This window comes from Nicotiana tabacum, chromosome 20 (assembly GCF_000715075.1).
Source record: "Nicotiana tabacum cultivar K326 chromosome 20, ASM71507v2, whole genome shotgun sequence".
NCBI lineage: Eukaryota > Viridiplantae > Streptophyta > Magnoliopsida > Solanales > Solanaceae > Nicotiana > Nicotiana tabacum.
In genome coordinates this window covers 33034787-33060190 of record NC_134099.1, presented here as the reverse complement: position 1 = coordinate 33060190, position 25404 = coordinate 33034787, and the positions used below count along the sequence as shown (strand labels likewise).

The window sequence follows — 25404 nt, the reverse complement described above, 5'->3', positions numbered from 1 at the left end:
GGTATTCATATGTTATAAAATTCAGTAGAGTTGGTTGCATTCGGGGCCAAGTCAGAGCTGGGTGGCTCTCAATAGCGGTCCTAGTGAATTCAAGAGGCAAAGTGTGGTGCCTGATGATTCTGAGTCTATAAGTAAAGTTAAGAGTCAAGCTTTTGAAGCAGCTTATGAAGAAAGACACAGAATGTTCTATGATGTTTTGACTTGCGGTGTAGCATTGAGAGACATGAAATGGTCATGGTTTTTGAGACAACATGGTCTCATGATTTAAGGTCACTCGGGGTGAGTGCGGTTGGAATAAGTTAGGTGTTGAAGGGAGATATTATTATTTCTAAGGCAATCAAGGATAAACTGGAAGGAAGTAGATTGATTAGCCATAGTTGAGTTGGCATATTGGTGTCAGTGATCGGTTCGTTCAGCGTGATCGAGTTATGCATGTGATTTGTGGCGGTGCGTGTGAGGCTTGTCGGTCGTAGTGATTGATGTTATTCTGAATCATTCTTCTGTTAGGGCCTGTTATGAGTAGGCGGATCCCGGAAAGGGTTATGGCGGCTTGGACCACTACTTAGAGATTGACATATTCGACGGTTATGAGAATTCGCCTGTATGTTGCTATAGTTCTCCTGAAGTAAGTTAAATGGAAAGTCTTATGTGATGGAGTATTAGCCTATCGGCGGTTCCAGAGTTGTGATGGAAATTGTGTCTATCGTATATTGGCACGTGAGGTGCAGTGAGTGGTATGGAATTTGAAGTAAGGACCAAGGTTGCAGTTTGGTCAATGATTGTGATGTCACAATCTCGGATGAGCAGTATATGAGTTTCAGTGTTTTGAGTAAGATGGGTATTGACGTCAGTATCACCTGAGGTCGGTGTTCTGTTAGAAAGGCTTTGCATCCTGGTTAGGGATTCTTGATCGCTTTTCAACGTTAGTGCAGCCGGTAGTTTGGATGTGCAGACCCGTTAATTATTTCGGAAGATGGTGGGAGCTTGTCCCACAGGAATATTGTATAAGTGTGACATGTAGTCACTTGATTAATTAGAAATTTAAACCAAGTATGAGGATTTTGGTAATAGCATCCATTTGAGAATTTATGCCTGGAGGGCACTCTGTTTATTGGGTTATGGACCTGTGAAAGATTATTGGCCTAGCTTGGCACGATCAGGATCGACTTGAGGTCGGTGGATAGATTTAAATGTGGAAGTGAGCCTTACGTCAGGCCAGTTGTGTTTATTTCAGCAATGCGCTCTTTATGGAAGGATAGTCGCGGTCTTATTTTGTGGTCAGTTAATTCATGTAAAGATATATTTCACCGTATGAGTTGTGAGACGGCTTGGTAAATTCCTTATGTGTTGAGGTTCCGCTCAGCGGTGATGTTATATGAGCAGGATGGGACTTAGATCATGTATCGCACCTCAGTTGTGCTTGAGTTTGTAGCCTATAGCGCTATATGTTTCCTTGGGAATGATATTATGCACCTTAGTGTGTTTATGACCGATATTCGGTATTTTGATGTGATGAGCTATTCAGCTCGACGTATATCTCCTTATGCGAGTTCTATATGTGGATCGGGTGGCACACCGCCATGGGTATGTTGTTTGGATCGGGTTGCGCACCGCAACAGTGTGATGTTCAGTTCATTGCCCATATTTGCTTTTATGTGTTCTGTTTCCCTATTTTCTGAGGAAGTCCATGTTAGTGTGCGAGTTGAGTAATTCCTCCCAGAGTTCGCCTTCCTTTTGTATCGCGTTCGAAATGATAGCATACTGGCACATTGTGGCATCTTGTGGGATTTTTGATTATGTCTGAGGTGGCTTATTGCCTGAGCAGTTCGTACTGGGTGAGACGAGGTTACTAGATTTGGGGTCAGTGCAAACTGATTATATGAAGTATATTATAGAGCAAAGATCATTCTTTGGTTTGGGACAAGGTAATGGAACTTGTCAGGAGTGTAGATCCAATGAATTGTTGATTCAGCAGTTGGTTGTGAATTTCGGCACATCTCTTCAGTCGTATCGGTGTTGAAAAAAAAAACTAGAGCAAGACCTGTGTAGATCATGAGATGCAATGAGAGCATCAGATTCGTGGAATTTCGACTATTATGTTTAAAGAATGTTATTGTGGTTCTATGAGTAAAGTGATGCAAAGTGTGAATTCAGCAAAGTTATGCAGTCATGTTTGGGTACAACGTGTGGAGATTGATATGGTGGACGTATGATGGAAACAGGCTTGGCAGGGAAATTCAGGATGTTGGAATTGGGCCTAATGGCTTATTTGCTTGAATAAATAAGTATATCTATAGAATTATCGAGCTAATGTTCTCAACGGAGTAGTGGTAGCATGGGAAGGTGCATGATGTGTTAAACAAGTGATTTCAGACTACTTCAGTGTAGTTCTCAGCACGTTCGAGGACGAACGTATGTTTAAGTGGGGGAGATTGTAACGACCCGACCGGTCGTTTAGAGCTCTGACGCGTCATTCAGCAGTTTGAGGCCATGAGGGGCTTCATCTCAGGTATATTGACTTGTGTGTATGGTCAGAATTAAAATTCAGGAAGTTTGGAGTCAAATCTAAATGGAAATTCTCATTTTGAAAGCTTAAAATTGAAGAAATGAACTAGGATTGGAATTTTGAGTAAACGACCTCGGAATTGGGATCCGAAGGTTCTAGCGGGTTCGTATGATGATTTCAGACTTGGGCGTATGCCCGGATCGGGTTTTGGATAACCCGGGAGCGTTTTGGCGCCTATTGTGGAAGATAGCATTTTAGAAGAAATTGCATCAGTTTGGCTTAAAACGCATTTCAGTGTTATTGATGTCCGTTTGGAATTCCGAGACTGGGAGTAGCTCCGTATGGTGATTCTGGATTTGAGAGCGCGATCGGAAGTGAATTCAGAGGTCCGTAGGTCATTTTGGAGCCATTTGGCTAAATATAGAAATTTGAAGGTTTTTGAGAAAATTCGACCGGAAGTGAAAATTTTGATATCGGGGTCGGAATGTGATTCCGAAAGTTGGGGCAAGTCCGTAATGTCGAATGTGACTTGTGTGCAAAATTTGAAGTCATTCCTGAATGATTTTGGTAAGGTTTGAGACACTTAGTCTCTTTTAAGGAAGCTTAAGTTGGAAAAGTCAACCGGATATTGACTTATGTGTTAGAGCGCTCGAAAAGCGAATTTTATGGTTCGGATAGCTTTGTTAGGTGATTTGGGACTTAGGAGTGTGTCCGGAATATTTTTGTGATGACCGGTGTAGAATTAAGCTTGAATCGGCAAAGTTAGTATTTTTGGCGAATTCCGGTTGATAGGTAAGATTTTGATCCGAGGTTCGGAATGGAATTCCGATAGTTGTTGTAGCTTCGTTATGTCATTTTGGACTTGTCTGCAAAATTTGAGATCATTCGGACTAGTTTTGACGTGTTTCAACATCGGATGTGAAAATTTGAAGTTTCAAAGTTCATAGGCTTGAATCCGTGGTGAATTTAGTATTTTTGCGTAGTTTGTGTCATATTATGGGACTTGTTAGTATACTTTGTTGGGATCCCATGAGGCTCGGACAAATTTTGGAAGAGTTTTTGGAAGATTTTTGCCGTTTTGAGCATAAATGTAATGATCTAAAGGTTCATTTTTAGTTCTAGAGATCTAAATTTGATTCCGAGACTTCCAGAATTTTGATAATGAATTATAGGACTGATCTGAAAATTTAGGTCTAATTTCATCAAGTCGCGATTAGGTTTTTGACGCGAAACATGAGTAATTGTTTAACGAGCGAAATGGATATCGCACTGGGCAAATGAGCTCCGAATTGAGTTTCGATTGAAGGGTTGTGATCGTATTATTATTTGTGACTCATAGGAATAAGAATCGTCTAATTCCGAGTTCGTATGATGGAGTTAGAGCCATTTTAGTGAAAAATGGTTGTGCTGCAATTTAAATTGGCTGCTGGGCAGTGAGTTTATATCTGATTTTGGATCATTTTTCCACCATTTTCAGTCATTTTGAGAGCTTTTGGACGGGGATTGAAGGGAGTTTCAACTGAGATCGATTGGAGGTAAGTTTTATGAGTTAAATACATGATTTTATTGAAGAATCATCCTTGAAATCCATGAAAACATAGCCAAATTATAAGAAATTAGGGCTTGAGATTGAAATTCTAAAATGAAGATTTGAGGGGTCATTTGAACTCCGATTTTGGTAAATTTTATATGTACGGACTCGTGGCGAGACGAGGAATCCGGTGATGTGACTTTCGTAATTTTTCGAGAAGTGGGCCCGGGGCTCGGGTTTTGCAAATTTCGTGATTTTCGATATTTTTCGAGTCTTTTCGATTGAGTTATATTCCCTTAGCCTATTGTAATATATTCCTTGTGGTTTTGGCAAGATTCGACGCGCGAGGAGGTCGATTCGAAAGGAAAGGGCATCGTGGAGTAGACTTTTGGCCGTCTTGAGGTGAATAATAGATGTAAATGCTATTCTGAGGATTTGAAACCCCGGACTTTCACATCGTAACGCTATATTGAGGCGTGACACGCACTCCATGGCGAGTGCGGGGTCGGATACTATTGGGGATTGTGACTTGGTCCATCCCGTGTGATGTTTATACTATACTGGTGATTGATACACATACTTCATTGATATTACGGGGCTTGATGCCATGTTTGGGGCCTTGTGCCGATTTGTAAAATCCTTCGAGGATTGATATTACTGCTTAGTATGATTTGCATATCATTTAATTTCAGTCCAAGGTTTTAAATGTTGTTTTGCAAACTCAGCCATAATTCTACGTGTTGAAAACTTAAATGTTATTTTTAAATGTATTCCGGGCTGGGAACTTCTGTTTTGTAAATGCCCAAGGGGCTTATTATATTATTTTCTGGACTGATTATAAAGTGACTTGAAACAGTGGTAACAATGACACTGTGTGATATACTTGAAACAGTGGTAACAATGACACTGTGTGATATACTTGAAATAGTGGTAACAATGACACTGGATGATATACTTGAACAGTGGTAACAATGGCACTGTATGATATAAATTGGTCAGGTAACAATGGCTGACCGGTCAGGTAACAATGACTGACCAAGATATTGCGCTTAGGCTGTAGGAGCCCCTCCGGAGTCTGTACACACCCCCAGTGAGCGTCGTCGACGATAAATAAATATGGATGGCTCGGGCTGCACGCCGCAGTGGGTACTGGAATGTACCATCATATGCATTGCATTGCATTCATGTATTTCTATTTATACTGTTGTTTAGATGCTCAGTTCCATATGTTGTTGTATATTTGGATTTTAGCTTACTTTGTGTATTTACTGGATTTTCTTATCTTCGGACTGTAGTTACTTTTATTACTCACTGGGTCGGAGTACTCACTTTACTCCCTGCACCTTGTGTGCAGATCCAGGGCAGTCTCAGGCTCAGTAGATCCAGTTGATTAGCAGATCCAGCTTCTGGGAGTATCGAGGTAGCTGCACGGCGTTCGCAACCATTGATCTTCTCCCTCCTATCCTATCTCTTTATTTCCGCATTATCAGACTTTGGATATACCATGTATTTCCCAGACCCCAAACCCACGAAACCCTAGCCGCCCCCTTTCCCTTCACCATTAATCCCGGCGGCATGTACGCCGGTGACCCCCACCTTAACACCATAGATGCACCTCACCACCCTGAACCCAAATCCACTAACCATTTAGCTCGAATCCCCTCCCACCTTCTCGAATCTTCATTTGAAGATTCAAGTCGGACCTCGACTTACACCGATCTACCCCAGCGTCACACCAGACAGTCCCCGGACCTCCCTCGTGACCAAACCATGCTTGGTTTGGTCCGAATCTAACCAAGGAAACCCAAAACCCAAATCTGCCCTCTAGGAACCCTAGGAATCCTCATGCCCGGTCTGTGTCCGTTTGAGCCGAGTGATTAGGGTCTAATGGACCTTAATCGAAGTGTTCTCAGTTGAGAACACTTCGATTAAAGTCCGTTCAACCCCAAGAAAGATCTATTCAAATCCAAGCTAAGGTTTTCTGATTTTTTTTAAAAAGTTTTAAGGTAATTTTTGTTTTCTTTATCAGTTCGTTTTGTCTGTTGTATTTGAATGTCTATTTATGTGTCCAAATGTTTTGTTTAAATTATGTTTTGAATGTTTATCAACTATTGTTGTCCACTTTGCCCGGATCTCTATATTTGGTCAAGTTTTTCTTTCATTTACTGATAATGTGTGTATGTGTAAGCTGTACAATCAACCGAATTTGAAGTTGGTCGATTAATTAATTCCCATGGTCATATTTGTTTTGACAGTACAATCTGAACCCCTGCTCAATACTGTTTGATTCCAATCCTTGGCTATTGATTGTATATGTTGTAATTAGTATAGTCGAGTCGACATACGTCGTCGATTAGTTTCAGCTGTTGAATGGTAACAATTTGTTTCATACTGTTTGTTTTCTGCTAAAGCTTTGTTTGAATGCAACTAGGAACTAAGTATAGCTGTTGGTGTTTGTTCAAATTGAATCCGAAATATTATATGGTTTAGTTTATAGTTACAATTCAGACTTTGGTTTAAAATTGATGGCATGTGCATTCTTGGGCATCATGTGCACTGTGCTTCTTTGATATTTAGAGCAAATAGGATAGCATGTGCTGTTAGAACACACCTCTGCTGCCCATATCCTGCTTTAGTTTAGAAATAATAAACCTCACTTAAAAGGTAGATCTGCCAGGGGAATATCATGAGAGTTTGTTTATATTTAAATAGTAAGAGGAAACTGGAAAGAGAGGAGGCCACATGGGAAGGTTTCTTATGTTTTTAACAGGCTGTGAATAGCCTGATATTAGGTTATAAAAGGGGAGCAGAACTTCCATTAGAAGGGACTGAATTTAAAAAGAGAAAAGAGATATAGAGAGAGACCACAGAATAGGCATATACAGACTGATTTTAGAGAGCATAGATGCAGAAAAGAGGGAACAAGAAATAAAAACAATCAGAACAATCAGAAACTGTTTCTTCCTATTGTTGTTTGGGCTTCATTTGTTTTCAACTTGTTCAAAAAATTCTGATTCTTTGAAGTTCCAATTGAGTCTACTGGTTGAGTGTTTTCATTGGTTTATTGCTGGTTCTGGTCTGCCTGGAGTTCTGATTCTACTCCACTATGTGCTGCTGTCATTTGGCTACTTTTTCTATCGGCTATAGTTGCATTCTTGCACTCGAGCCTGTTCTGCTGTGTTGCTTTGTTTGTTGTTGTTATTTTGTTCCTGCTGCTGCTGATTTTCCCTGTCTTCCTCCTCTTCTCTCTTGCATTTTTAGCGTTCCAGGTACATATTTCGAATCTCACATTGGTGTAGCTGATTGTAACAATGAAAGGCATGAGTTGAAAGATCTGAAGAATTTTTAATCGTCTGTTGCCTTACTTACAGCTTTGCAAATCTTGTTAAAGTTGTATAAATTCTTTAATTTGTAGTCCAATAGAAAACACATTAGTAAGTTTGTACTTAATCGAAAATATTCTTGTCTAACATTGCGATATGGTTTGATGGCAGTACATATGATGTAGTCGTATAATTTATGGAATGTGCTATCATTTGTAGAATTGTTAATTCAAACTCTTCCTCCAAGTTATGTTTTGAGCATGTAGGGCGAATGGTTTCTTGAAAGATCTTGCTGAGTACAACACAGTTTTAAGTTTAGGAGCTTCTGTTTCGGTAGGCAGTTTTAGGATGAGTTCTGAATATTATTAGTAGCACCATCTAATGAGTGACTTTATTTTGCTTAAACAAATTCAAAGTTTAACTCGAGGAGTATTCGGGGCTAAGTATAGTGTTTCATCAACCTCGTATATAATTCTTCTATCAAATTAAAAGCATGTCCCATGAGGTGTAACGCTTCTTCACTTCGTAAATGATTAAGCAGATAATTAATAAAAATACGGATTTGGCTAAAGCACACAATTGAATTAGCACGTATCTTTTTCTTCTATCTTTAGAGACGAACATAATAGAAATGTAGTCATTTTAGGATATTCCTTCTGAAATAATGAGGCGAGCCTCGCCAAATAAAAAATGCAAATTGTGGGGCCCTCAATAATTAACCATAATAAATACTTAGAATTCGTGACGGGCTGTTTAGCGAATTTCACTGCCTTCCCCAAAGATGATAACGCGTTAGACTCTTTAGGCGCGACTTAATTAAATTACATTCTTAAAATCGGGTGTGCATTTATGTGACCCAAATCCAAATCTCAACGGAGTCGAAATGCGTTAACAACTACGGGTGCATTGATTGTGACGTGGTTCAAGATGCATTTTCACGACGTTGCAATTCTATAAAAATACATGATAATAATAAAAGCGGTTTAAACTTAATAAAAGCACGTAAGTCGTAACATGTATTTAAATCAGATATTTAGCCATTGTAACAATTTAAGCGATCGTGCTAGAACCACGGGATTCGAGGGTGCCTAACACCTTCCCTCGGGTCAACAGAATTCCTTACTTAGAATTTCTGGTTCGCAGACTTCATTTGGAAAAGTCGAAAATTTCCTCGATTTGGGATTCAAGATAAACCGGTGACTTGGGACACCAAAAGCCAAACCTTTCCCAAGTGGCGACTCTGAATTAAATAAATAATCCCATTTCGAATATTGTCACTTAAATTGGAAAAACTCCCTCGCGCATTTAACCCTCCGGGGCGGGCGCGCAAAAAGGAGGTGTGACAACACCGGGTCCTAGTGAGATTATATTGTGTATTTTGTTAAATTCTTCAGTACTTTACTTGCTTAATTGATATTTATTTCCGCTATTTTTGATAAATTGGGTTAAGTGTTGAATAATGGTCGGGCTTGCCTAGTAGTGTGTTGGGCGCCATCACGACCGGGATTTGGGTCGTGACAACTTCTTAGACACCGCTTGCGCAAAGGTGCATCCGCCCCTGTGTCCCACAGTTGGAAGGGGTGACAACATCAAAATACTACTCTTCACTGAGGCATAGGTGTCATTCAACCCCATGAGAAACATAATTAACCTCTCATCCTGGAGTGATTTGGACATTTTCATCTTTCCTCCACAACTACATTCACATGAGCACTTGACATGTGTATTCAAGGTATCTAGCTCATCCCATAGCCTCTTAATCTTAGTGAAATACCCTGCTATGTTGCTTGAGCCCTGAACCAAATTACTCAACTTTTTTTGTAAATGATACATTTTTTGCACCAATTGATTGACCAAATTTTTCTTTCAAATCATCGCACAGATGTTTGGCTGTTTTGGAATAGATAACACTTTCACCAATCTCTCTAGAAAGGGAGTTCAACAACCAAGATATGACCATGTCATTACACCTATTCCATAACTTGAAATCAGGTGTTTCTGAGCTTGGTGCAAGGCAGGTTCCATCTATGAACCCCACCTTGTTTTTGGCAGAAAGAGCAATAAGAATGGACCTGCGCCACCCTCCATAGCTTCTACCATCAAAGTTTGTGTTTACCATGTTTATTCCGGGTGAATTTGAGGGGTGAAGGAAGTAGGGATGACTTGAGTCCTTCATTCCACCTCCATTATTTGCAGAAGTGGTGACATTTGCTGAACTGGCCTCAGTTGTTTCAGGAATAGAACCCATTGAAGACACGAGAGTGAAGATAAAAATGAACTGAAAAAAAAAACCAAAGGATCAATTCTTTAGAGCTACTGCTCTGATACCATGTATTTTTTGAAAGACCAAAAATTAGGAGAATTTTTTGTGTATCTCATTGATGTGAAACTCTGGTATTTATACCAGTATAGTAACATGCCCACTACCTATTGTCTATTGAATACAAACAAATTACAGCTATGTACTATGTATAACTTTGTACAATATTTTTATACTATTTCTATAATGGTTTCGAGAGCTATATTGGTTTCCAAATGGGAGCAACTATGTTTTGTTTCCAATTGGACAGCTATTATGGTCCTCATCAGCTTTTAATCAGTTTTCAATCTAATAGTTTTGGTGTTCCCACGTGTCCTTTGTCCCGAATCAGAATTTGGGCTTGGGTCTTCAACTGTTAGGCCATTTTTCTCTTTCTGGACCATATCCCCAAATCCATTTGCCACTTTCCTCTTTATAGCAGACTGATTTTCTTTCTTATGAGAAGTGAAAGAAGAAGGAGGTAATTGAGGCTTCATAGATGAGATTCCAACAAAAATGAGTATAACCTAGAGGCCTTGTGGAATTTTTAGATCAATCTGTGCTCTTCTGGCATACTGCGCTCACATATAAAAAATCAAATTTATTCAAGTTTCTAAGTTCGATTATGAAAAAAATTGCCAGTAGCTAGTAAGCATTATACACATTTCTATACATTCTTGTTTGAATTTTCTGTACAAATCATATATATTGTCTGATTCTGGGAGTCCACTATGCTGGATTCACTTCTGGCTATGAACTGTTTCATAATGAATGAAAGAAGTCAGCAAGTTTCTTTGACACAGACTGCTGAGATTCGTCAAACAAATCCTCATCATTATCATCAAAATCATCCTCATTTTCGAAAACTAAGTACATCCCATGTTTCTTCAGTTTAAGGCCATTAAAACGTGGACGCTCTCTAATTCCAACCTGCACTCTGTCTCCGTCTTCCAACATGAGCGTAAAATCACTGTATTCTTGAAATCGACATAAATAGAGCTGATCGTCATCTGTATCAGGAACCCCCATCAAGTACAAAGTTTTCTTAAGTTTAGGTTCAACATCACCTTGTCTGGTAATCGTTGCTTGTATATCTACGATCGAAGGGACTTCGTGTCTGAAATTATCCTCCACTTGTTGGTCTAGCGAGAGAACTATACCGATGATCACCCCCTTGATATCACGATTCTTGCGAGTTGAGAAGCTAATAGGTACTTCCTTAATAAACCAATCTGGAAGATCATCCCCTGGAACACAGAGATACTTCATATGCCTTAGACAATCCTGCATTCAGAGTCTTAGTCAACTTCATATAAAAAAATGTATATATATTGCTGATGTCTAAGAGGGGGAGGGAGGAGAGAGAAGAAGAAAGAACCTTGGAAATCCTCCTTTTTATAGAAGCAAAGCACGCGTTGCAACCTATAGTATACAACCTTCTCAAAGATTTCAGGCTTTCAAGGCCAGGAATATCTATTATTTTCTTGCAATTACTGAAGTTGAGTTCTTCCAAATATTCCAAATCTGATATGCTAGCTATATGTTCCAACGCGGAGCAGTTTGCAGCATTTAACCATTCCAAACTTGAAGGAAGTTGAGGTAGAAACTTGAGCTTTCTGCAGTTTGGGAGAAGCAAACGCTTGAGAACGCAAAGTCCTTTCATGCTACAAGGGAGACTACAAAAATCGTTGTGTCCAAGGTCGAGCTTTTCCAAAGCAGACAACTTTTGAAAATCATCAGAAATCTTTCCGGATATTTTCCATGCATGAGCATCTAGGAATTCCAAGGATGATAGATTTGAAAATGATTCTGGAAGAGTAACGCGTTTTGAGCTTTCTCCTACATGTAAATCATCCTCATTTCCGTCCTCTCTAGGCTGTGGTTTCTTTCTCATCTTCAGTAGTTTTAAGCTTGAAAGCTTTCCAATTTCATTGGGTAATTCTGAGACAGCAGTTTCATCCATATAGAGGTAACACAAACTCTTAAGTCTTCCAATTGAAGCCGGAAGACGTTGGAGATTCAAACAGTTGCTCAGGTCCAACATCCAAAGTCTTTCTAATAAGCCTATAGAGTCTGGCAACTCAATAATCGATGTATTGCATAGGGCCAAAGTAGTTAAACATAACATATTTCCAATTGAGTCAGGTAAACATCTGATTGAAATGCAGTTCCTCATCTCAAGCTTCTCAAGGGACTTGAAGTTTCCTAAATGGAAATTTAGTTCACTAACTGAGGTCCCTTGTAGACAAAGCCAAACCAATGACGATAAGTTACTCGTGGAATTTGGCAATTCGGTTAAGGACTTGCAATTGCTGACCGTAAAGAACTTCAAATGAGATAATAAACCAACAGAAGGTGGCAATTCTTCTATGGAGCTCTGATCAAGATAAAGTCCTATTAAAGATTTAAGATCGCCAAGGGAATCAGGAAGTGAGATGAGCCCCTTGCACATTCTCAAGCCTAATTCCTCAAGATTTTTCAAATTTCCAATGGAATCGGGCATTTCCTTTAAAGCAGATCCGTTAAAAGAAAGCTCTCTCAGCGAACTTAGATTCCCAATAGCTCTAGGCAGTAACTCCAAAGATCGGCAATGATTTAAATTCAAGATCTGAAGACTCTTCAGGTGAAAGATAGAGTTAGGTAGCTTTCTTATTGCTGTACCATCTAGAAGAAGCTCTCGCAAAGATTTCCAGCCACTCAAGTCCTCTGGTAATTCTCTTAGACTTGAGCAACCAGATAGGATTAGTATTTGTAGACGTTTCAATCCAGACACGTCATTTGGAAATGCCAAAATGTTCTTACAGTCCTTCATGTTCAAATAGGTCAACATAGTCAAGTCTCCAATTGACGGATGGATCAGAACTAGTTCGTTGCATTGCTCAAGAATCAGCTTCTCCAATTGAATTCCAGATAAATCAGGGATTTCCTTAAGCTGGCGACAACTACGTAGATTAATAACTTTCAGCTGCTTTGCCATCTATCAGATGAAGATTTGCTCAGTCATTGAAAAAGGAAACGACTTGCAGAATAACACTTTGAGATCAATAGACATGAAAGCCAAGAAGATAAACATTAAGGAAAATGAGCTAGGGGGATAAGGGAAGACAAACCAACAAACATTTCCATTAAAAAGATATAAAAGTTGCACCTTTCCTTGTGTGCTTCAGCTTCATAGAGACATAAAAACAATTAGCCACTTACCTGACAAAGCTTGTAGTACATCCTACTTAATTACCAACAAAAAAAGATGTCAAAAAGGAGACATGTAGTTCTTCCTACTTATACCAACAAACAAAGCTGGTAAAAAAGGAGAGTGGTTGAGCTAATTCACTTACCTTGTTCTGGTAGCAATTCCACTTTTTCTTATTCCAGAGCTGTGTAATCTTGCTCTCCGACAAATCAAGAACTGCAATCTTTCGGGACAGTAATTCTGGAGGAATAACTTCCAGAGGGCAACCTTTCCACTGCAGCCACCTCAGTTCAGCAGGTAATAGCTTGAAATTTCCAACCAATTTGGCATGATTGATTTGAAGAAGTCTCAGTTTTACCATACGCTGAAAAGCTCTAGTGTAAAATGTTACACCATTTTCCTTTCTACCTTGACCAATATACTTTCTAAATACTTTCTTCAAACTCCACTTTACTTCCTTAGGATTTAGATCATGCTTCTTCTCAAAGTCAAGCACAATGCCCTCAATTGTTCTTGTCCCCTAGAATTTGTTCAGATTAGATCAAAAGATCAAGAGGGGAAGCTAGAAGACAAATAACAAAAAGTTAAATCCTCAATTAAATAATGAGGGAATAAGCCAAGTAGAATGCTTCTCGGTTGCTTTGAAGGTATCTTTTGGCTGCATATCTTTCTTTTGTACTAAATTAGGAATACACCTAGTATTTTGTAAACGAAGTAAATTCAACTCCTATTACTAAAAGTGTTAAGTTGGCAATAATTTTTTCATTGTGCACCACAATCAGCTCATTCAAAAATCAAATTTGTTTTATGCATTAACGGTGTAAAAAGTTTTTATACAAAAAGATCATCTGAAAAATCAATTGTAAGCAAGTGTTTGCATTGTACATGGAATGAGAACCTAGAAAAAGGGGGTGCATTACCTGCTACAATCAACTACATAACTCATGGATTCGCTGTTTGCTTACTGGCTTCAGAAAACACTAGTTTTCTTGAAGCTTCTTGTTCGTATCTCTGATCAACTAATAACGTAAAATGTTTTCTACACTATCTATGTATAACTTAGTTCATAATTCAAATACAAAAAGAATTTTGAAACTTGTGTTCGAGCAAGCAACACGGTCAAGTAGAAGACTTGTTGTTTAGCCGTTTAACCACCATGTAGAAAACAAGAAATTTCATCTCAATGTACAAGTAGGTACTAACTTCAAGTTAAGCAATACTGCAAATACGAAAGGTGTTAATTGGATCATAAAACCATACCATGTGGTTCTTTAGGACAGTCAGAATATCGTCATGATTCCACAGTCTACTACGTTTACCAGCATCTGCAAAATTCTCATGTTGTACAATTTGCCTTCCCATGTCTTTGAGCTGATCATGCATCCATAAAATATTCCCATCAACGATTTTAAGAAGCGATTTTGCTGTGAGCTCTGTGATTGCACTTTCAGCGCCAAAGCTACAACCTTCAAATATCGCAATTGCATCTTCCCTTTCAAGCCTTGTATTAAGAAGAAGACATGCTAAATCAAGAAAGATGCACTTTTCTTGTTCATCTAGAGCTCCAAAACTTATTTCCAAGACTTGTTGAAGATCACCCGGGCGAATCTGTCTCAGCTTTTGCACTAAATCTTCCCACTCCTTTAATCTTTTCTTGTAGAACAATAAAGATCCGAAAACTTCCAGAGCCAGAGGTAATCCCCCACTGAGTTTTACAACTTCTTCAGCAAGATCAGAAAAGTTCTTAGGAGGATGCTCTCTTCCAAATGCATGATAACTAAATAACGTAAATGACTCGGACAAAGAAAGCTCATTCACTTCAAAAGTTTCGTTTACAATACTTGGGAGTAAAACATTTTGATCTCTAGTGGTGACGACGACTCTGCTTCCTTGGCAAAACCAGTCTCTCCTACCAACCAACACACGAAGTTGGTCTGCATTATCCACATCATCTAGGAAAACAGCAACTGGCTCATTATTCATAGCCTCCTTGATTGATCGGATTCCTTTAGCAGTATCGTCTATGATTGGCGAAGCACCTGAGTTAAGATCACCAATAAGTTTGCTTTGAAGAGTGGCCATACCATTTTGGCGCCTTGCAATTTCTTTAACATCTGAAATAAAGCTACGTTTCTTGAAATAAACAACAAACTGATTGTACAAAGCCTTGGCAAGAGTGGTCTTCCCAACTCCCCCCATTCCATATAGTCCTAATACTTTCACACCATTTCCTTTCACGTCCAATTTCCTGCATAACTCATTAAGACGAGAATGAAGACCTACTGGATATTTTGCCACGCCTAAAGGTGTGTTATTGAGTTTCGACAGAACTTCTTTGACTAGAGAATGGATTAACTCCGATTCTTCCCTGGAACAAATATGACAACAACGAAGTCAAGTGAGAAAGTTTCAGTCCCTAGAATAAGCAAGTGATGCCTAAAAGCAAGTTGGCACATCAATCAGATAAAAGAATTTTATCAAACCATGTCACAAAGGCTAAATTATCTTGAAATAGCAGTGTTATAACAAGCATGATCTGGATGATTTTCAGAACCACTTTTAGGGCTGCTAATTGTAACATAACCGGTGCTTGCAAGGTAATTAAAAACATAGACACAACTTAATAAAGCAACATGCACCCGCTTCTTCTTCTTTTGCTGCTGCTGAGCTTTAGCCCAAGATATAAGAATAATAGCCTGTTTGGCCAAGCTCCTCCAATCCTAGAAGCATTTTTTTTCAAAAGAAATAGTACTTTTTTTCAAAGTTGAAGTGTTTGGCCAAACTTTTGGAAGAAGAAAAAGTACTTTGAAGAGAAACAAAAGCAGTCTTGGAGAAGCAGAAAAAATAGTTTCTCTCCAAGAGAATTTTTTTAAAAAGCACTTTTGAGAAAAATACACTTAGAAGTAGTTTTTAAAAACTTGGTCAAACACTAATTGCTTTTCAGCAGTGTTTTTCAAATTAATTAGCCAAACGCAAACTGCTTCTCACTAAATATACTTTTGACAAAAACCACTTCTCAAAATAAGCTAATTTTTGCAGCTTGGCCAAACAGGCTATAAGATAGTCTCCTCCTTCTAGCTCCTTCAAGAAGCTCAATTCCTTCTCTTTGAGTTACAAACCCCAGAAATTCATACAAACACTGAAGCTCTTCCACTCTTTCTCTCTCTTCGACAGTCCCCCTAATGGTAACTGACTCAGCCGGCAAAACCGCCATCATTGTCGTTCACCCATCCGATCAGGTGGGTCCCTCTCTCCTCTCTATCTCTCTCCTCTCTCGTCCTTGTTTCTTTCTTCTTTTTTTCTCCTCCTCTCTTCCGCCTCCCTAAACCCTAATAGTAGAATCCCCGTTGTCGACTGCCCACCCCCACCCGACCTCTCTCCTTCCCTTGCTCTCCTCTTTCTCTCTTCTTTCCCCGCTTATTGCTTCACTCCCGCCCCTCCCATCTCTTTCTTCTTTCTTATGTCTTCTCAACCCCATTTCTCTCTTCTTTCCCCGTCTATTGCTTCACTTCCGCCCATCTCCCCCTTTTTCTTCTTTCTTCTATCTTCTCAGCCCCACTGCTATTCTCGCCGGCGACGACAACCCGGCCCGGCGACGTTAGATTGGTACTTCAGTTTCCACCCGGATCGTTGTTGTCACCAATGGTAGCATCACCGATGGTAGTGGTGACAACACCCCCTTACCTTTGTTTTCCTTAGTTGTTTAGTTGGAGCCAGCAAGAGCTGGCGGAAAGTTGGAAGTTAACCCGCTAGGTGCCACAACAATGCTATGTTATTCTAGGTTTTATTTGAGGGAGTTGGTACTTCCTGCCCACTTATCAACACACCCATCTCTTTCGTGTTAGTTAAATTAATGTAGTGTTAGTTCACGCTTATTACTAGCGTGCCTATTTGATCTCCTGATTAGGGTATTGTAGTTGTAGATTATTTTTGTCCATTTTGGCCCTTCGCTTGTTTAGTGCTAATGCTACCTTGGTATATCGTAGGTTATGGTGGTTGTGGTCTATGATAGTAGAATAAGGTCATGTCCTTGGGGTTGGGGTGGGGGTGGGCCAAGGTGTAGAGGGTAGGGGGCAAGTGGGTGGCAAAGAAGGGAACCTATAAGTTGAGAATTGGGTCTTGGAACATAGGAACATTGACAGAGAAGTCTATAGAGCTGACGAAGATTCTCCAAAAGAGAAAGGTCAATATAGCGTGTATCCAGAAGACGAGGTGGATAGGGAAGAAGGCGGGGGATGCGAATGAGTTTAACTTGTGGTACGAAGGAGGCGTGAGGGATAAGAACGGAGTTGGTATTTTGGTGGACTAGGAACTCGGGGAGTTAGTGGACAAATTAGGCGGGTGAATGATAGGCTTGGTATTTTGGAGGATAGGGAACTCAGAGGCGTTAGTGGTAGAGATTAGGCGGGTGAATGATAGGCCGATGACTATTAAGTTAGTTGTTGGAGGGCTTACTTTAAATGTTAGCAGTGCTTACGCACCCCAATGGGGCTTGGAAGAGTAAGTTAAAAGGCGTTTTAAGGAAGGTTTGGATGAAGTTATGCATGGTGTTCTGCCCACCGAGAAGTTATTCGTATAAAGGAATTTTAATGCGCATATCGGGGCTACTGCTGGGGCTATGACAAGGTACATGGCGACTTCGGTTTGGGGGTTAGAAATGGATGAGGAACTTTACTATTGGACTTAGCTAAAACTTTTGATTTGGTGATAGCGAACTCAAGTTTTCAGAAGATGGAGGAGCACTTAGTTACCTTCCAAAGTACGGTGGCCAAAACCTAAATTGATTATATCTCCCCGGAAGTGTGATAGAAGTCTGTGCACGAATTGCAAGGCTATTCTAAGCGAGAACCACGCGACCCAGCACAGGCTCTTGGTGATGGACTTAAACATCATGATGAAAAGGAGGAAAATGGTTGTATAGGGTTTATCGAAGATCAAGTAGGGCGTCCTGACTAAGGACAAAACTCAGGAGTTGGGTAAGAAGTTGCTGGCTATGGGGGCTGGAATAGCAGCGAGGATGTGAGTGGTATGTGGACAATAATGTCGAACTGCATTAGGGGGCTGTGCGAGAGGTGTTAGAGGTCTCGAAAGGTTACTCTGGCGGTTACAAAGGGGACTAGTGGTAGAATGAGGAGATCCAAAAAAAAGTGGAAGCAGAGAAAGCGGTGTGTTTGAAGCTAGTAGAGAGCACAAACAAGGAGGAGAAAAAGACTGAACAAATAAGGGTATAAGAAGGCTAAGAAGGAGGATAAGACAGCGGTCACGGAGGCTAAGACTGCATCATTTAGTCGTTTGTACCAAGAACTGTGGGACAAAGGTAGGAACAAGAAGCTATTCAGGCTGGCCAAGGTAAAAGAAAGGAAGGCTCGTGATTTGGACCAAAAGGATGCATCAAAGACGAGGAAGACAAAGTTTTAATGGAAGAGGCATATATCAAGCGAAGATGACAGACTTACTTTTATGAACTCCTGAATGAAGAGGGGGCAGGTACTTTGTGTTGCGTGATTTGGAGCACTCTGAGGGTTGTAGTGATTTTAGGTATTGTAGGCGCATAAATATTGAGGAAGTCGTGAGGGCTATGCGTAAAATGAATAAGGGCAAAGCGACCGGCCAGATGAAATTTTGGTGGAATTTTAGAGACACGTGGGTAGGGCAGACTTGGAGTCGCTGACTGAGATGTTTAACGTTATTTTTAGGACGAAGAAGATGCTGGAGAATGAAGGTGGAGTACGATAATCTTGTTATACAAGAACAAATGTTGTGATATCCAAAATTGTAACAACTACATGGAGATCAAGTTGCTTAGTCATAATATAAAAGTTTGGGAAAGGATGGTGGAGGTGAGGGTAAAGAGGACTGTGTCTGTATCTGAGAACCAGTTCGAATTTATACTGGGACGTTTGATTACGAAAGTCATCAACCTTGTCAAGAGGTTGGTGGAACAGTATAGGGAAAGAAAAAAAGGATTTGCATATGGTGTTTATCGACCTAGAGAAAGCATACGACAAGGTCCAAAAGGAGGTTCTTTAGAGATATTTGAAGGCTAAAGGTGTTCATGCCACATACACTAGGGTGATTAAAGACATGTATGATAGGGCTAAAAACCTTATGAGGATAGTGGGAGGAGATTCGGATCATTTTTCAGTTGTGATGGGGTTACACCAAGGATATGCACTTAGCCTATTTTAATTTCCCTTGGCGATGGATGCACCGATGTGCCATATCAAAGTGAGGTACCATGGTATTTGTTATTCGCAGATGACATAGTACTGATTAACGAAACGAGAGGCAGTGTTAATGACATGTTGAAGGTTTGGAGACAGACCCTATAGCCTAAAGGATTCAAGTTGAGCAGGACTAAGACAGAATACTTAGAGTGCAAGTTTAGCAAAGCGACAGAAGGAGCAAATATGGATGTGAGACTCGATTCACAAGTCATCCCAAAGAGAAGAAGTTACAAGTATCTTTTGTGTGTTTTTCAAGGGACTGGGAAAATCGACGGGGATGTCACATATCGTATAAGGATGAGGTGGATGAAATGCCGTCTTATGTGATAAGAATGTGCCACCAAAACTTAGAGACAAGTTCTACAGAGTGGTGGTTAGATCGACTATGTTGTATGGGACAGAGTGTTGATCAGTCAAGAACTCAATATCCAAAAAAAGAAATAGCAAAAATGAAGATGTTGAGATGGATGTGCGGGCATACTAAGTTGGATAAGATTAGGAATGAAAATATCCGGGTTAGAGTGGGCATGGCTCCCTTAGAGGACAAAATACGGAAAGTGAGGCTTAGATGGTTCGGGCATGTGAATAGGAGAAGCTTAGATGCCCCGGTAAGAAGGTGTGAGCGATTGGCTTTGGTGGGTATGAAAAGAGATAGAGGGCGGCCACAGAAGCATTAGGGAGAGGTGATCAGGTAGTACATGGCACTGCTTCAGCTTACCGAGGACATGTCCTTTGATAGGAGAGTGTGAAGGTCGAAAATTAGGGTAGAAGGTTAGTAGGTAGTCAAGCGCTTTTCTATTCCGTGCAGGGTTTCAGAGTTAGTCCTGCTAGTGTTACACGCTATTTTCCTACTATCTTATTTATCGCTTTGGTTTCTTAGTATCTTGCCGTTGTTACTGCTTGTTGCTACTACTCCGTTCCACCAATTTTTCTGATTCTTAGATTATTGTTGTTATCTTTCTGGGCTTTGTGGTTGGTACTACTTGTTTCTGCTGTTACTTTTCTTCTTGAGTCGAGAGTCTATCAGAAATAGTCTTTTTACTTTTTAAAAGTAGGAGTAAGGTCTAGGTACAAACTACCCTCCTCAACCCACTTGTAAGACTCCAATATGTTTGTTGTTGTTGTTACTAAAGCTTTATAAATTAGCTCATCAAAACTCAGAATATCAACAAAGGAAAAAACGATGGGATAAGCACGTCCAATAGGAATTCGAATGGATTATTCAGCTACAAGCAAAAATGCTTTGAAAATGGGCAGTTCAAAACTTCAAGAAAATTTACGAAGTTCAAACAACTTTTCAAGACGTTTCACTCACATAAGTATTGAAACTCAAGGACATTATTCCATAGTATAACTTTACAACACAACTAGGGCTATCAAATTTGGCCTTAGCCCAAATAATCTGCCCAACCCGCTCAAGATTGGGCTGGTTATTGACCCACCCATTTATTGAACTCAACTCATCTTGACACAACCCATCTCAACCATTTAAAATTGGGTTTATTTTTATCCCAAATTGATCCATGAGTAATTTTGTAAAAATATCTTAAAAATAAATTAATTTTTTTTGTTTGATATGTTATACATGACCATAACAAAAGAAAAAAAGTCTTATTTTGTAATTATACAATTCATAAAAAAAAAAACATATATTAACTAAAGATTGATAACAGTTGAGTAGGTTGGCTATGACCCAAATTTTAGCCCATTTTGACTCAACCCGTCTTAGCGCAAGTAATTGTTGGGCGGGTCATTTGATCCACCCAATTATTGATTCAACACGTTTTGATCCGCCCATTTGACACCCCTAGATACAACCTTGGAGTATTATTTGTATAAGTTTCAAACTCCAGGATACTACATTGGAGTATCACTTGCATAAGTTTCAAACTCCAAGATATTGCTTTGGTAAATTGATAATTCGGGTTTGTTATCTATAATATCTAAAATTTATATTTCAAAATTGAGCTCATTTGAAGTAGATTTGGCATTGAATCATGTGTTAGGATTATTGAAATTCAAAAAACAAGTTTATATGTTTGGCTAAATAAAATCAACCAAGCATTTGTACTTCAGTTGCACACATTTTAAGTGCATGCAAAAAATTGGTTGTACTTCAAGCGCACATGTCTTAAGTGCAAAAATGACTGCACTTAAGACGCACATGACTGAAGTGCAACTAAAGTTTTGCATGCACTTAAGACGACGTTTGAGTCTGAAGTGGAGATAAAAATGGTGTACTTCAATCATATGTTGTGACTTCTTAACTTCGGACAAAATTTATAACTTTAGATTCGAATTTTACTACTTTATAGCCTGTTTGGCCAAGTTTCTTTTCGGCAAAAAATGCTTCTTCTTTTTTTTGCCAAAAGCACTTTTGGCCAAAAATTGAGGTGTTTGGCCAAACTTTTGGAAGGAAAAAAAAGTGCTTTTGAGGAGAAGCAGAAGCAGTTTTGGAGAAGCATAAAAAAGTAGCTTCTCTCTAAAAACACTTTTTTGAGAAGCATTTTTGAGAAAAATACACTTAGAAGCAGTTTTTTAAAGCTTGGTCAAACACTAATTGCTGCTCAGAAGTGTTTTTCAAACTAATTAGCCAAACACAGACTACTTCTCACCAAAAGTACTTTTGATAAAAACACTTTTGAGAAAAAGCACTTCTCAAAATAAGCTGATTTTTGCAACTTGGCCAAACGGACTATTAATCACGTATGTCTAGAGTAGTATTCGAAGTGAGTAAAATTGTAAAAAATAAAAATTAAACTTCGGATACAATTTAAATGGTAGTCCCAAAATCAGGTGATTGTGCAGTCTCCCTGTAACACCGCACTAAGAACATAATAAAACAATAAGGGGTCGTTTGGTTGGAATACGGCTTATGCCAGTATAAGTTATATTGGGATAAATTATGTTAGGATTAGTTATGCTGAGATTGTTGTTTATTCACTGTTTAGTATGTTGTATTAAGAATGACAATTGCATAATTTCTAAGAAGGTATAAGTTATACCGGTGCTAATTACTCCACCCTCTATAAGGTATAAGTTTAACATCGGAATAACTTATACCTGATTTGCTAACCAAACAGAGTATTAAGGTGGTATTAAATTTTTATATCACCCCTATACCTTCTTATATCTTATACCAAACGACCCCTAAATCTACCATACACAAGTAAACAGAGTACCAACATACAACTTGAGCACAACCCATGATATAAAAATAAGAGGTGGACACAGACGTGTGAATTTGGATAAACGCTACAAGGGGAAAATCAATGATTCAAAACTTTGAAGAATTCACCATGATATACCTGATTTGCATAATGTTATGGAAAATGAATGCAAAACTTTGGCTCAGCTGATTATAAATTGTGGCAAAGCCTCAAAGGAAATTGAGAGTAGAAAATGAATCAGTCTATTTTACAGGTATTTCTTATGATTTAACTTGTTTATTGGAGTATGTATAGTGAAAATCTTTTTACAGTATGTATAACTCAACTGATTATAACATAATTATAACTTTTTTCTCAAATTATTTTCGGTCCCAATAAAGATATATGTACTTGTTATCGATTGCTAATTTATATGTATAGTTATTTTCTTAAGTAATTTAATATGTAAAATTGTTTTACATGACTACAGGTGTGGATTTGCTTCCCAATATATGGAACACGTGAACCCATGGTCTCTTCGCCAAACTAGGTATTTTATGTACATATTTTCGAGAATTGATCTGATATTATTTGTCGGCCAGGCTGAATGGGGCACTTGATTGAATATTGAGTTATTTACCTAGAAGAATTGGGATCAAATGTTATTTATTTATTTATTCCTTTCTTTAGTGATGCACGCATGTTCTAGTAGCTCTAGATCTGTCCCTGCATGACTAGCACTGTATGAAATTCAAAACGTTATCTAAATACCAAAGCTTTGAATGTTGCATGATAAAAGCTTGAAAGGGTTCAATGGATTTGATCATTTTCAGAATTGTGGAGCAAAGATTAACAGTTGCATCAAAACTGCACTGTGAGAACAATTTTGAACAATTGTGAATGAAACTAGTTGTTGATCTCCCTTGCAACAAGATCAAAAACCACAATCAGCTTCAAGTTAACTATCATTGATATGCATTGAGGATATGGGATAATGCAGCTATAGAAATTTCAAATTTACAATACCTTTTTCTATTGTTTGTTAACATGAGAATTATAAAATAAAATCTTGTGTAATGAAGTGGTGACAAATGAAAATCCTAATAACCGAAAGTCGGTACAACATAAATTTTTTAGAATAATCAGCTAGACCAAACCATTGACCCCTCGTTCTTATATCAAAAAAACAGCTAGATTAAAAGTATAATAGAAAGTCAATTACTACTTGTCACGTTTCAAGAAATGTGCCTTTTGGTTACCGTGAAATGATAGGAAAAGCGTGACCATCACCAATAAACAACAAAGAATTTGATGAATGTGAAAGGAGTAAGGGTTTTTTAAATGGTGAAGTTCCTCCACCTCCCACCAATAGGATTAGTCCCACCGTTAAGTAGGAAATCGTTGTTCATCACTTCAAGTGGATGTTAAAAAAATGAAGAATCTGAAATCTACTTTTTTAAACAGAGAATTCTTTCGTAGATCTAACTTATAAAAACCAATAGTGTAAAAAAATTCTAATTGTATCAATGTAAATTAACCTATTTTTTTACTGGCAACTTGCCTTGTTTTTTTCCTTCATATTATTAATCCCATTTTCTTTTATATATATATTTGCCTGCCAAGTTAATATCTTTAAGATTTATAAGAAAAACGTGTCATATATTACTATAACACAGACAATGTAATTTGAAGTGTTTAGCTTTTTGCTATCGTCCTTAATTTTTAAACTCATACTTAGTGTTAGACATTCAAATTCAGTCGATTCATAACAAAAAAAAATTCTAATATATATTTTTAGGTACTTTTATATTATCTTGATAATGTAATTGCATTACAATATCTTAATGTTCGAGAGTCTAATTCAATTTGCCCGCACCTCAATTACATGTCATCATTCATCAGTACATGCATCAAAATTTAGGCATAATATGAAAAAATCACCTTTGACTTGAGCTAAAATTTGAAAACGAGGCCTCATGAGTTTCTGTCCACTTTGTTTACCAATAGACTACCTTATTTACTATTTTTTGTGCTGTTAGTAGATAACAGTTGAAGACAAAGAGGGAAGAAGGATATATATACATACCAGAGCTTGGAATCCCAACCGGAGATATTACCAGCTTTTTTCATAGCTTCTCTCCACCGACAAACTTTCTCTGCTTCCACCATTATTTCGTGCTTCCTAAAATGCTCCTCAAACGGACCCGTCTGTCTTCGGACGTCCGACGGGTCAACCCGGTAGAAAACAGGCAGCAATAGTCTTTTGCATTCCGAGATCTTCACCAGTTCTTCGAGGCACCACTTCGAAGAGGCGTAGTTCTGTGAAATCACGGCGATCGAAGCCGCCGAGTCTTCGATCGCGGCAGAGAGATTCGGAGCGATCTCCTCGCCGCGATCCAGACCTTCGTCGTCGATGAATGTCCGTACGCCATTCCGTACGAGTTCATTGTAGAGTTTGTTGGTAAATCCGTGGCGTGTGTCTTCTCCTCTGAAGCTGAGGAATATGTCCCAATGGAACCTATGCCCTGAGGTCAAGGACCACGTCTCTTCTTCTTCTTCCGCCATAGCCCATTAGCCTTTTGGTTTTAGCCCAGTGGAAACTTGTACGTACTCTATATGTATTACGGACATGACATGACAGCGGGAAAGTGAATGGTGCAATTTCAACCGTTCATAAATTTGATCCAATGGATAAGTTACTTTTGCATTGTTCCTTTCCTCCTTATTTTCCTCCTTTTGTTTTTCCTTTTTTGCCAAAAGAAATTACTCTAGTAGCTATAGATTGTATACGAAAATAAAACATAAACGGCCTATAACTCTATAAGAGCTACGAGTCTAAAAAGGGAGTGCGGAACCAAAATGTGGTTTATTTTTACTCAAAATACTCAAATAAGTGTAAAAAAAAAAGTTACCAAACTATATATAACGCCACTAATAGTGGCGCTATACAGTAACGTTAACTGTACCGTTACTGTATAGCGCCACTAATAGTGGCGCTATACTGACAAACTTACATAGCGCCATTATTAATGACGCTATACAGTAATTACCTGACCCCACCAATAATGTCTGGGTTCAATAATTTAAATGCATATAAAACCACTTTTTGTGGCGCTATATACAAAAAAAAAATCCGGCTAGCCATTTTCTATATAAACATCGTAGAATCGCCACAACTT

General features: G+C 38.8%; 1 protein-coding gene across 1 annotated transcript; it reads right to left on the bottom strand.

The window, feature by feature from the left end:
- Positions 1 to 10259: 10259 nt before the first annotated feature.
- LOC107831644 (uncharacterized) lies at positions 10260 to 24868 on the bottom strand. The gene is made up of 5 exons (XM_016659425.2): positions 24312 to 24868; positions 14110 to 15217; positions 12995 to 13369; positions 11038 to 12636; positions 10260 to 10943 (listed from the first exon to the last, which is right to left on the bottom strand). The coding sequence occupies exons 1-5, from the start codon at positions 24788 to 24790 to the stop codon at positions 10422 to 10424; spliced, it is 4083 nt and encodes a 1360-aa protein (XP_016514911.1). The 5' UTR covers positions 24791 to 24868; the 3' UTR covers positions 10260 to 10421.
- Between the last annotated feature and the right edge of the window lie 536 nt (positions 24869 to 25404).

Excerpts from the sequence above, each read along its gene's own strand:
- LOC107831644 (XM_016659425.2), bottom strand. The coding sequence starts at position 24,790 with ATGGCGGAAGAAGAAGAAGAGACGTGGTCCTTGACCTCAGGGCATAGG. Across the intron at positions 15,218-24,311 it reads GGTTGGGATTCCAAGCTCTG|GGAAGAATCGGAGTTAATCC; the intron begins GTATGTATATAT and ends TATTTGTTCCAG. Across the intron at positions 13,370-14,109 it reads CTGTCCTAAAGAACCACATG|GGGACAAGAACAATTGAGGG; the intron begins GTATGGTTTTAT and ends AACAAATTCTAG.